Raw genomic sequence first — 12,452 nt, 5'->3', positions numbered from 1 at the left:
AGTGAACTGAAGGAACGGGACGGTTGTGGAAATTGATGGCTGCAAAAAGCGGGCCCTGAAGGTACTCTCTTACCCCAGGGCTGAGGAGATGACCCATGAGAAAAAGCTGAGGAAGCTGGGCCTGTTCAGCCCAGAGAAGTCTTTTTTCACCACCTAACGGGGTTACAGAGAAGACGGAGCCATGCTCTCATTGGAGGTGTGGAAAGGAAGGACCGGGGGCAATAGGGACAAGCTACAGCTTGAAATGCTGGCTAGAAATAAGAAAAAAATATTTCCCATGAGAATGGTGCAGCCCTGGGACAGGGCCCAGGGAGGCTGTGGCATCTCCATCCTTGGAGACTTGCAGAACTCACTTGGACAACCTCATCAGACTTTGAAGCTAGTCTTGCTTGTAGCAGGAGGCTACAGACCTCCGGAGGTCCTTTCCAAACAAAAGTATTGTAGGATTCAATGTGTATTTGGCCTCTTCCTTTTTCATGTATTTTCTAGGCGCTCGCAAGCAACCTGAGCAACCACTCAGCGCCAGTTTGGTCATTTGAAACTGCAGAAAATGCAAGGATGCCTGCGGCAGGAGATGCACTCTGCGCCCTGCTCTGCTGGGAAGCAGTCTCAACCTTGACACGTTCCCCGCAGAGCTGAGAGCTGCTGCACGGAGTGCCCGCCACCACATCCTGTGGATTTTGAGAGCGTGGCTCGTGCTGCTAAGTGCAAGCTAGAAGATGGCTCAGAGAGTGGTGAAACACCACTTTGCAGAGCACAAAGCATTCAGAGCAAAAGGACGACAGGAGGTATTTTGCCTATGAGTCCTGGTTGGCTGCAGGAAAAGGACAGAAGCACCACAGCTGGGAGCTACTTTTATGTCTCAGAGCTCTCTGCCCCTGGTCTGGAGAGCGGCAGATGACAAACACAAATGGTGGTGTGCACACGGATACCGGATCTTCCTTGAGTCTGACTGTACCTACCCTTTCCTTTCAGAGGGAGGAACCAGTAGAGCGTTTTGCTCTACTCTGAGCTACTTTGCAGGGTGCAGCAACTTGGAGTGTTTCTCTTACCAGTTTCAGTGTGGTACGAAACTCGCTCTTAAGAAAAGGTGCAAAGGTGTCACCAGTTCTTCTACTAACAGAGATAATCACCGTCAAAATCAAAGGTGAAACCAAAGGAAGAGGAAGTAGGAAAGCTGGCTTGGTCCCAAAGAGGAGGGCAGGAAGTATGGGGAGGTCCTTTTGCAGTTGGTTTTGTTTCTTCATTTTTCTGAGACAAAAGAGTTAACTGGAAGTCGTAGTCACAAGATTTAAATACATTTATGTTTCTTTGAGAAGAAATAGTAACTTTTAAACAATTCTAGGGTAAGATTGAGACGAAGATTTTGTTAAGCTATTGATAGCTTCTTTGCTGTTTGAACACATCTAGATTTTGGAAGTCGTTGCGGAGCACAGGTGAGAAAAGCTGCTTATTCCCTTTCCCTGGGTTTCCACGGGAGCTTTCGGTGTCTTTGAAGTTGGTTTTTCCCTCGGATCCTTGCTGGTTTATGTGTACTGATGTTTTGCTGCGTCGATTTAAGTTCCAGCTGAAGTTTATCTGAGTTAGGTCAAGGGGCTGATTGAAGGAGGTCCATAAATTGTGATAACTGAGAAGGCAAATGCTCTGGCTTTGGGTTCTCAGCGCTGATGGAAACCGGGTCGTCTTTATCTTTCTGTTGTGCGGGCGGTTCAGACCGTGGCGGCGACCGCTCTGCTCAGGGGGCTCCCGCTGTCCCCAGCTGCAGAGGCTGGTCCCTGATTCCCAATCTGTTTATCTCCTGGGGGGAAAAACAGCGCCCAGCTGCTGGGGTCTCTCTGGGGGGATGCATGCCACGCCGAGACCCCATGGGGATCTGGGGAGAGTTGCTGCATTCCTGTTCCTCCTTCCACTCTCTCCCGAAGCAGCGTGGCCCCATGGCTGCAACAGCAACTGAGAGCCTGGAAAGACAGTGGGTGCCAAGAAAGGGGAAAATGCCATTTTTGATGAACGGCCTCGTTAGGAAAGCATTACAGGTTAAGCTTTAAGCCTCTTAAGTGTCTTTGAGGGTGTATTGGCAGATAATTAACCTGTGACTGGTGATTAACCTGTGGCTGAGCATCTGTGTCAAGTTCCTTATCTGAAACCCAGGGCGACTGCTGTACAAATAAATTTATAATTACAAATAAATTTATAATTACAAATAAATTTATAATTACAAATAAATTTATAATTACAAATAAATTTATAATTACAAATAAATTTATGATTACAAATAAATAACCAGTGCCAAGGCTGGTTATAGCTGATCACACTGGGACGCCATGCCCAAGCTGGGCATTGGGGGTGCCGGCCAGCACGCTCAACCCTCTCCCAAAGCCAGGGCAAGGGACCCTTTGGGAGAGGACACAGCTCAGCAGATTGACCATGGCCAGACAGGACCAGGTGGGCTCTGGCCAAAGAATATCCCTGGGCACACTTAATCTAGCCACAGGGCTGTGGCCTTAGAGCCCTTTCTAGGCTGCAATGATAGCTCTTGTGTAAGATGGGACCAAGTGAGGAACAAGCCTCCAGGAGCTGTTTTCACTCTCCTGGCTGCCTGCTTCCGGGTGGGGCTTTGCAGCATTTGGGGCTGACCGCCTTTGCACCTTGGCCAGAGGCAAGGTAGCCAAATTGCAAGGGGGCGTGCTTGGCCAGCACCCCGAGGGTGAGCTCTGCCCGCATCCCCGGGGTGGGCTCTGCAAGTATCCCAAGGGTGGGCTCTGCTTCCCTGGCAGCTCAGGAAGCTTGGCTGTATGTCTCCTGACACTCGACCAAGCTCTCTGTCCTGGTCCACATGTAGGAGCAAATCTTTTCAGGTTTTTCATCTCACAATGCTGAATGTGTTTCAGTTTACCATCCCTCCACCTCTGTGTGTAAGGCATCTTCTCTTTAAAGACCGTTGATATAGCTGTAGTAGGGAAGGGGAGCTGTACTAGTGGCTGCCTCAGAGAAGACGCTGTTGCGTGCCACAACCAGCTTTCAACCTGCCATCAAAGGGATGGACAGCATACACTTGTCACGCTCCCGTTCCTGAACCAAGATGCAAGTGAAATTGGCTAAAAAATGTTATAATTATCCTTTTTCTCTCTCAGGTGGTTTTTGGACACTGGCATCTTTGTCGGAGTTCTTATTGCTCATGCTCAGCACAGCCTGGTTGTGAAAAGCCAGGGAAGACCCAGGGCTGCAAGGACTCACCACAGGCTCTGCGACTCGTCTGTGGACATGGCAGAGGCCCAAGGTGAGAAGGTTTCCCTTACAGTCACCCCCTGTTTCTGCAAGTGTAGGAGAAGAGATTCCCCAAGTCACCCTCCAATTTACACCAGCTGGTATAAAATTATTCTGCTTTTACTTGCATGCAAATTTCTGAAAGAGAAAACTGCTCGTGTTTAGCCAGAAATCAGGACCTGTAGAGTCACGGTGTCTCTTTAAAGTGTATTTATGAAAAGAGGAATTAACCTTTCAGAGTTTCTCCACTTTGCGTAGCAATGAAACGGGGGCAAGCTGGGGATGGGATACTTGAGTGAGGGTTCCTCCCCTAGATATACCATTCATTTTGGGGAACTACCTTTGAGGCACAGTCTCTTTCAAAATTTGAAGCTTGATAATAGCAAAAAAAACCAAAGAAAAATAAAGGAGCCAATGGAAATTTCTCTAAAGTGACATGTAATAGATGTGCAGAAGAGTCATCCAGCAGGAAGGAGATGGGAAAAGCCTCAAGAATCCTGATGCTGTTTGTGCATAAATGTTACAAATAATTTTCACTTCCCTCCTGATTTTTAAGAATTTAGGACAAATTTTGTAGTTTTTCTTGGCAATGCAAAGTCTAAACCAATCTGTCCGTCTTTCTTCTGTAATGGAAGTTCAACTTATTATTCACTAAATCAACCCAGGAGGTAGGATTTTAAGAAAAAGCACCCACAACAGAAGACCACGGCTGATGCATGATGACACCTGCAGTACCGACATCCCGATCTGAGCTGGCCAGGGATTTTCATGGGAAATCTAGGTGTCGCGGTCAGTGTAGCCTCAGGCACAGTTCCTCTCGTCTGAAGTAGTTATCCAAAATTGATCAGATGAATCACATCCTAAATATGTCCATTTCTCCCCGCTCTCTGCAGTGGGCTCTTTGGGGGACTAGTTCAGGTGGAGACTTCTGTATTACATATGTTATCTGTTAGGTAAGATGTGTCCCGACCCCAGTGCCAGCAGGCTTGTGATCTATTTGCAGGCAGTGATAGCATGTCCATCACGCCCAGTCCTGCTCTTCTCTTTCTGCTTTTTCCTTAAACATCCAACACCGAACCCAGCCAGGAACAATTTGCTTGGCTAAACAGACCTTTGGGCTACTCCAAGGTTTGCTGTAGTCTCACCACTTGGCCAAAGGCAGTCCTCTGGGATTTTGGAGGCACGGATTCAGTTCCCAGGACTGCATCAAAGCCACTTGGGGAAAGTCAGGCAGGAGAAGACTTCCAAAGTGGAGAGTTTTCTCCATCAGTGCGTCGACGCTGTCCATATGAACAGCTGAGCCAGTCGCCTCCAGGTCCTGGGATATTCTGAGCAGGTCTAATCAGACTGGCCACCAGAGTTAAGAAGCCTCATGCTCTGAAATGCACCCCCACATGGATCAGGTGAGTCACCAGCATGATTTTATGCCTGGGGATGCCTAGGCCTCAAATGGTCAAATCCACAGGCACAGGATATGATCGTTGCCCCTATAAACCATTCCAACATCAAAGCAGGCTTCAGAGATTAACTTTTGACTGTTACTTAATGGTTACTCAGTGGTTACTTAATATTAAGCCTTAAGCCTAGGTTACTTAATATTAAGCCTTGTAACTCTTTTCATTTCTTGTGAGTATGATAATGAGGATGTCCTTTCAACATGAAAAGGTGCAGAAGGAGGAAATGCAGCTGAAATAGCTCGAAAGCGACCAAGAATACATCAGGCTTTCCAGGACGATGAGCAAAAGGTTCTCAAAAAGTGTGAGTATGAGAAGCCAAGAGTGCATGTTGGCACAGGGGCAGACAGAGACATCCCTAAACACCAGGTTTTGGAGAGAGACCATAGCCCTGCCTGCCACGGAGGGGAGGTCTGGGGCTTGAGCAGACTGAAGGCTGCAGCAGCTCCTATGGATGTGGCTGCAGCGACTGTGATGGTTTCTATGGAGAATCCTGTCCCTGGATCCCAGTTGAGCGATGTCTCTAAGCAGCAAGGAACATCACATACAGGTCCCCCATGCCAGCAGCAATTCATGTGTTTTGTTCCCCAGAAGAAGGGTCCCTTGGCCCTTGGTGCCCTCCCCAGCAAACTGCATCTGGTAGAAATATCATTGGGAACTTTACAAGTGGGAGTATGGGAACTTTACAAGTCAAAGTGGCTCACAGCTGCAAAAGCCTCTTCCTGAGGCCTGCTCATTGTGTGCTGGTGCAGCCTCTGTTTTCTTTGGAGACCTCCCACTCTTGGTCAGCTTCTGAGTGCCCCACTGCAGTCTGATCCTGTAACCACATCTCCTTCCTAGATGAAAAGATTGAGTCCACGGCCAGAAAAATTCTGAGCGCATCATATGAGAAGACATCCTTCCTGTTTTGGATGGATGAGGTGCCTGACCAACTGAGATATATCAGGTGAGTCTGCATCCAAAGTGATTTAGTCAAAACTGCCTTCACTGACATAGGACTTGGGCTATGAGTTGCGTCTAGCTCCAAGGTGCTGCTGTGCTTGAAGGGTTTGGAGGAAACTTGTTTCTGGAGAGAAAAATAAAGCAAGGAAGTACCTACTTGGATCACTGCAGAGGTATGCATCAAGCAGATTTTGCTCTCTGACAGCAGCCGTAGGGATTTCTGCCCCTTTCCATTGGGGAAATAAACTGACCGTCTTGTCATCCCTTGGAAATATCGGGGAAGACATTGGAGCCAGAGGGAGAATAGCACTCATCCTGAGAGCTGACTGCAGCATTGGCATCCTCCTGATGGTGCCAGTGCGATAGGACCTCCTGGCACACAAATGCAACAGGAGTTCCTGGCACTGAAGCCAGGGGTGAGCCAAGAGCTGCATGCGGTGTGGTGAGCATGGTGCCACGTCCTTACGGAGCTCACCGGGGCTTCTCCCACACTGGAACGGACTGGAGCAGGGTTTGGAGCAGGGAACCAAGGGAAAGGTAAATATAGCAGAGAGCAGGAGCTACGCTGCAGAAAAAGCTCCCCTGTGAGGCTGTTATTAATGGAGCAATTGCATTTACAAAGGAAAAAAACTCCCCCAATATTTGCATCTGCTACAGTGGTCTACATTTCTCCTTGCTTCCTTCCTCCTCAGAGACCGCTTTGACGCGCTCCAGGCAAAGTCTACCTTCAGCCCCATCCGCATCGGTCTCTTCGGCAGCACTGGCGCAGGGAAGAGCACGCTGCTGAACACCCTTCTGGACAGGAAGTTCTTTCTGCCGGTCTCTGGGACACGGACTTGCACCTCCTGCCAGGTTCAGATCAGTACCTGCAGGATTAAACACTATGAAGCGAACATTTTTCTTCTCTCAGAGGAGGTGAGGCAGGTTTCTCTGCAGGGTTGCCAGTAGGTTTCTAAGAGGACCCTCCAGAGGGAAGCTCTTCTTTGCAGCTGGCTTTTTGGCCACACTACTGAAGTATAGGGCAGGGCTAAGTCTTGTTGTGTTTGAGATGGCTGAAAGGAAGACAGGAGAAAGCCAAAGCTTTTTCCTTTCTGCTCCAGGCAGCTGGAATTGTCTGGAGCAGGGATTGCCGGACAGGACTGCAGGCAGAGGGTGCATTGCAGCCACCAGTGCTGCTTCTTCCTGTTGCTCCTCACAACTGAATCCCAGGGCCAAACCGCTCCTACTGTAGCAAGCCTGAGCTGTCCCGTTAAATAACACCCTCTTTGCTCCACTTTGGCAGGAATGGAAGGACGAGCTGAGCAATCTCTTTGTGCTTTTGGACCCTGAGAACAGAGGCAGTGAGAGCGACGATGACGTGGAGCACGCCATTCAGAAGCTGCAGGCTCTTTACGGGGAAGGAGCAGAGAGAAGAAGTTACGAAGAGCTGCTGAGAACCAAACCTGTGATTACCATTCCTTCCTCGAGATGTATCACTCTTAGAAAAGCAGAGGTAAGCGTACCTTTCCAGGCTAGGAAGGCCAGCAGTTTCTGCTTTTGGGTCCAAATATCTCCGACGCTGAAATAGTTGCGTCAGTTTTCCTTTGCGGCCCTTCCTGTGACTCTGTTTTGAAGACTCATCTCCCCACCAGTGCTGGAGGGTTTAGAATCGCCTTTCTAAGTATGGCAACACACTAGAGAAAAAGAAGAGGAAATGGCTTGTTCTTTTTAGCCTATTTGGGGGTTTTATCTCTCTATGGGGCAAAGATTAACCTATTTGTTGTGTCCCAGGCAGAGGAGCTCTCTAAGGAGCTGGACCCATATATCCGGAGCTGGGACCATGGAGAAGGGGACAGTGAGATGGAAGAAAGGAAAGAAAAGATGCGGCTCTGGCCACTGATCAAGCATGTGGAAGTGACTCTCCCGATATCAGAGCAGATTCCCGAAGGTGTTGTCTTTGTGGATATTCCAGGGACAGGAGATTCCAACAAGAAAAGGGATGAAATGTGGAAAGAGGTGACTGGCAAGTTATGCTGTGTGGGGAAAACACATTTGGGTGGGAAACACTTCCATATTTCCATGACTCTGTCTTAGAGGGAGACCCCAAAGAGACCATATGCATATGGCAAGGGAGAGAAGGCACAGGCTGAGCAGTTGGAGGCTGGATGCTCGCTCTGCAGGGATGGCACCCAACATGCTTCCCCACTCAACATCTTTGCTCCTACTACTTCTTCTGCAGAAGCATCCAAAGCCTCTCGTGCCATTCCCTGCTTGCCTTTGTCCAGGATGGGGAGGCCTGTCCAGGCTTGGAGTCGGCCACGTGCCTTGCTGGCCCTCCCGGCACTTGGCTGTTGCAACGTGTGCCAGCAGCACTGTCGGGGCGTCCGAGCTCAATGACCCCCAAGCACAGTCCCATGTGGAGGGAGGGATTCGCCGCCTCTGGGAGCCATGTCCCAAGTCCCAAGTCCAGCACCTGCACTGATGCTGCAGATGCTTTCCGCCTGTGCCTGGCGTTGCCCCCCCCGAGGCAGTGTCCTCACTGCTCGTGGTCTCCAACGTCTTTTTCCCATTTGTTTCTCCTGCTTTCACTCAAGAGTATCCTGGAGTGTTCATCCATCTGGATTATTGCTGATGTTGAACGTGTTTTCGGGGCCAGAGGACATGACACTGTGCTACAAGAGGCAATTAAAGCTTGCCAGGCTGGAAAGTGCAATGATATCGCCTTTGTGGTGACCAAGATAGATAACATGAATACTGAAGAATACCTGAGGTAAAGACTAGCTCCATTGTGCGTTCAGGACTGTAGAGATTTGCAGTGCATTGGCCTACCTCTTCCCCCAACGTACCACCTCCCTGGCTACTTTCCAAGCCATGTTTAACCCTGGTAGCTCCAGAAGCTCTCGGTGACATGAGCAGCAGGGGCATTAAGCCTGAGATCTTAGGGTTTAAACTGAGCTGCTGCTGCCATTTAAGATAGAAGATCCTGTTAAAGCTGTAATAGCTTCTGTGCATGGTCCAGGTTCCACAAGAACAGGCTGAAAAGTGGATGCTATTTGTCTGTGACAGGATCAGATCTTGTTAGTAGTCTCTCTTACCCACTCTGCATATGGAAAATGGCATTTTCACACCATGGTTGTTTCCCAGTGACATTTTATTGCGGGGCAGGAGGGAGAATTCCTGAGCTCTTGCAAGCTGAATCACTGCAGGCCATTTGGTCTGCTGGCTAGACACCGCTGCTCACGCGAATGGCTTTAGCTGTGCAGGTGCTGCCCCGTATCTCTCGCTTTTACCTGAACTCCAGTCTTAAAACTGCCTGCATGTGCCGTCTCAGTCCTGCCTACAACCGCTGGAGTAACCCAGGTGTTCAACCTGCTCTTGTGCTTCAAAGCGTTTGTTCAGATTCTGTTTGCAATAGAGAGTTTGAAGCGAAACGAGTAAACACTTTAACATGAATTCCTGCAGACGGACATCATCATGAAAGCCCTTGAAAGAGAAATTCTTTTGAAAAAGAAGACTATCTATGAGTCCCTTGCGCTGTCGATCCAAAGCAGCCTTTCGCCGCATTACGACGGTAGGACTGGTCTTCTAATTGATTCTGCATCTGACATCGTTAGTTCACGCTCTGGCCTTGGGAGATGTTTTCCTAGCTTTTGTACAGAGTCCCGTTACAGAAGGTTTCACAGTTGCACTAACTGGAAGGCAGGAAGGAGAATGTGTAAATTTGTGCCTTTGGGCGACACGTTCAGTGGGTCACAAATGTGTCACCAGGACACATGGCTATCGTTCCAAAACCTACTGCGCAGATTTGTTTTATTGTTGATGCTGTTGTCCCACCCTTTAATCATCAAACCACATAAGCTCATCACACATCTCTTGTGAATCAATTCACAAGAGAATGTTGCTTCGTCTCCACCCGCGTGAGGGGTTGGAGAGCGGAGCCCTTGCCCAAGGTTAAAAGCTTTAGAAGACCTATAGCTTAGCTTGAGTACAGCCTGAAGCTCTGAGGAAGAACTTAGCTTGAAGGTTTTGCTTGTGGGCAAAGGAATTTTTTAGGAGGGTGAAAGTTGCTTGGGAACAGGGGGCATGCTTGGGAACATAGACACCATTCCTGGCCCCTCTTTGCAAATCTGCTTTGAGCTAGTAACAGTGATGTTTCCCACCGTTGCAATAGAGGCAGCTAGGATATGCGGGAAGCAGGCATGCGAGAACATTAAAAACAAACTGAAGAAGTCCGTTGAGGAGGAGGTGGGCAAGGAAATGTTTGAGAAAGCAAAGGAGAAGATGAAGAGCCATTTCCAGGATCTGAAGGTAAGTGCTATTTCAAGAATTGCTGTTGTGAATCCAAGCCTATGTTAGCAGCATTGTGGTAGACAAATTGATGGATGGACAAGACTCTCGAGCCCTCTGCAGTCAATCCAGTGGACACTGCAGAGCATTTTTAATGCTCAGTGAAATTTTATGAATTACGCAGCACATAGCATCTGCCTAAGATTACAGAGTGAACGCGTTGAGTTGCAAGTTGTTGTGGGATGTCACAAAAATGGCGGTCTTTGGATATCTCAAGGAGAAAATGAATTCTTTGTCGGCTTCAGCTGTCTGGACTCGCTCCAGTTAGAGTTTATTCATGCTTCAATACAGCAATTTAAATCTGTTTCAGTTCTGAGAAAAGAAAACACCAGACTGAATTTGTCTGGATTCAGTTCCCTGGTTAGCCCCCAAACCAACTTCTGTGCTGTCTTAGTTAGCAAGCAAAATTTTAGATTTCCGGGCAGCAATTTCCTAGTTTGGTCCCTTTGTTTCCTGCTTTCTGACCTCATATGACCTCTTCCAACTCATCTCCGGCTATCTGGATTCACTCATATGGGTCACCACCTAATGGGTTCAAGCTTGGATCACACAAGACTCACAGTTATTCGAGTGACGCTCCTTTATGCCGGCCAAAGATCTGGCATGCCTACTTGACCAAAGAAGATGGACAGAGTAGGTAGGCTCACCTAAAAAAAGGTCTCATCTGCTCTGGGTATTGCACGAGACCAATTTGGACGCTCCCCAGCAAGCTGCTTGGGCGTGCAAACACCAAAGCTGTTACAACCTTGGCAATCCTGGCAGATAATAGCAGTGCAAAACAGTAATTCTTGGAGTTCAATGGCTTCAGGTGGTAAAAACGCCTGTGCTCTGTGTCTTGAGGAGATTGCACTTCTCATGTGAATTGACTTTGATAAAGTCCATTCGCTTCTGTGCCGCAGTCTGCACTGGGCTCTGTGGCTTTAAACAAGGCTTCTCTCTTAAAAAAACAAACAAACAAAAAAAAAACCCAAACATCAAAACGATACGTTCATCGTCTATGATGGCCACAGGTGCAGATGACCACAAAGCTGGAGAAGAACTTTTCCAGCACGCTCAGACTCGCCTTTTGTCCGTGGGACAGGACGTGCAGGAGGCTGCCAGGTACGGTCCGAGCTCTGCCCTCCGGGATGCCTGGGCTGGGAGGGAGAGCCCTTCGCCCGGGCGCGAGCGGCCGAGGATCAGTCCTGGAAAGAAGTGACTGAAGGAGTGGGTGAGCAGGGTCCTGAGCTTGGAAAGCCCTTCGGGGTGTGCTCGCGGCCTGTGCCGGGTCAAGGCCCGGAGATTCACTCTTAACGCCGGTCGTCGGAGGCTGCTAGGCTGCAGCTCAGGGATGATAACGATTCCCCACTGCTTATTCCTGAATACATAGGCATACATTAGCTGTCCCCACCCCTTGTACCGAAGCTTTTATTCCCTTTCTGTAAAAGCAAAAAGGCGGACAACCGAGTCTCTCTCATTTTGCTCTTCTCCTTGCAGTTTTTGAGCAAGAACGCCAAGAAATCGAGAGTTTGTGCAAAAATCTCTGACAGCCACACTGACTGCGAAGGCCTGCTGGAAGACTTCCCTTCCGTTTCTCTTCTTTTAAGCAAAGTTATTTTGGGCTTTTATCTTTAATTGCATTTAACTGATTGGTTCACCGCTTTTCTGTGTTGACCACCTTCTAAGCAAGAATTTTAAAGGCCTTGTGGATTGGACTCGGTAGCCGAAACGCCGGCCTATAAGGATCTGGAAGAGCTGAGGTCTCTTGTAGGTCCTGAGCTGCGTCCGCAGCCCCTGGTGAAGGGGCATATCCCCACGCTGGCCGTTGGGCTTGTAGTGGAGGTTCAGCCATAAGGTCTTGGGTGCCTTGCTGAAGATCTTCCAGGAAATGGCACAATATATAACATGTATCCCGGTTTAATTATACTAAATGTTAGTAGCAGCTTGTGCGTAGCTTTTATACTCGTCCTGAAATGTAATAAAATATTAAGCTCTTGGGCTATTTGACTGGTATTTTTTTCAAAATGTCTCAGGATGCAAAAGGGGTAATTGGACCGCTTGGCAGGGATTTTTCTTGTATTAAGAGGAATGCTTGGAAATATTCTATAATAACTGCTGTGGCCATGGTGCTGGGTGGGGGGCAGTGAGAGTGGGGTGCTCCGGGGAGGCAGGGCTGCAGCCCTGCCCCAGCTCTCCAGCCATCTGCCGGGCATGGCTGTGGGCTGAGACCTGGCCTGGCTGGTGCATCTGCTGGAGGTCCTCGGGGCAGAACCGGGGCCTTCCTCCCAGCTCTCTGGGCCATCCTCGTCCTCGTCCTCCTCCCCCCGCTGCCTGGGGCTGGGGGGACACTAGCGCGTGCAGATGCTCCGTGCCCAGGACTGCGTGACAATGGCGTCCCTGCAAGGCACAGCTCGGTGCTGTGCATTGCACCCAAGGTGCCCGAGCAGCGGAAAAGCCCTCTGCCGCGATGCTGACGTCCGTGCTCCA

General features: G+C 49.1%; 1 protein-coding gene across 1 annotated transcript; it reads left to right on the top strand.

Annotated features, from left to right (window-relative positions):
- The first annotated feature begins 49 nt into the window (after window positions 1-49).
- On the top strand, window positions 50-11,956 carry LOC104154092 (nuclear GTPase SLIP-GC). Its single transcript, XM_068936393.1, has 12 exons — window positions 50-1,436; window positions 3,132-3,277; window positions 4,930-5,022; window positions 5,559-5,664; window positions 6,353-6,575; window positions 6,943-7,152; window positions 7,431-7,655; window positions 8,234-8,409; window positions 8,659-8,716; window positions 9,102-9,210; window positions 9,811-9,947; window positions 10,997-11,956. The coding sequence occupies exons 2-12, from the start codon at window positions 3,262-3,264 to the stop codon at window positions 11,186-11,188; spliced, it is 1,545 nt and encodes a 514-aa protein (XP_068792494.1). The 5' UTR covers window positions 50-1,436; window positions 3,132-3,261; the 3' UTR covers window positions 11,189-11,956.
- Window positions 11,957-12,452: the final 496 nt, after the last annotated feature.

The sequence above is a fragment of the Struthio camelus genome, chromosome 3 (assembly GCF_040807025.1).
Source record: "Struthio camelus isolate bStrCam1 chromosome 3, bStrCam1.hap1, whole genome shotgun sequence".
NCBI classification, from domain to species: domain Eukaryota; kingdom Metazoa; phylum Chordata; class Aves; order Struthioniformes; family Struthionidae; genus Struthio; species Struthio camelus.
The sequence above is the reverse complement of the archived record's forward strand: the minus strand, read 5'-3'. Positions and strand labels throughout refer to the sequence as shown.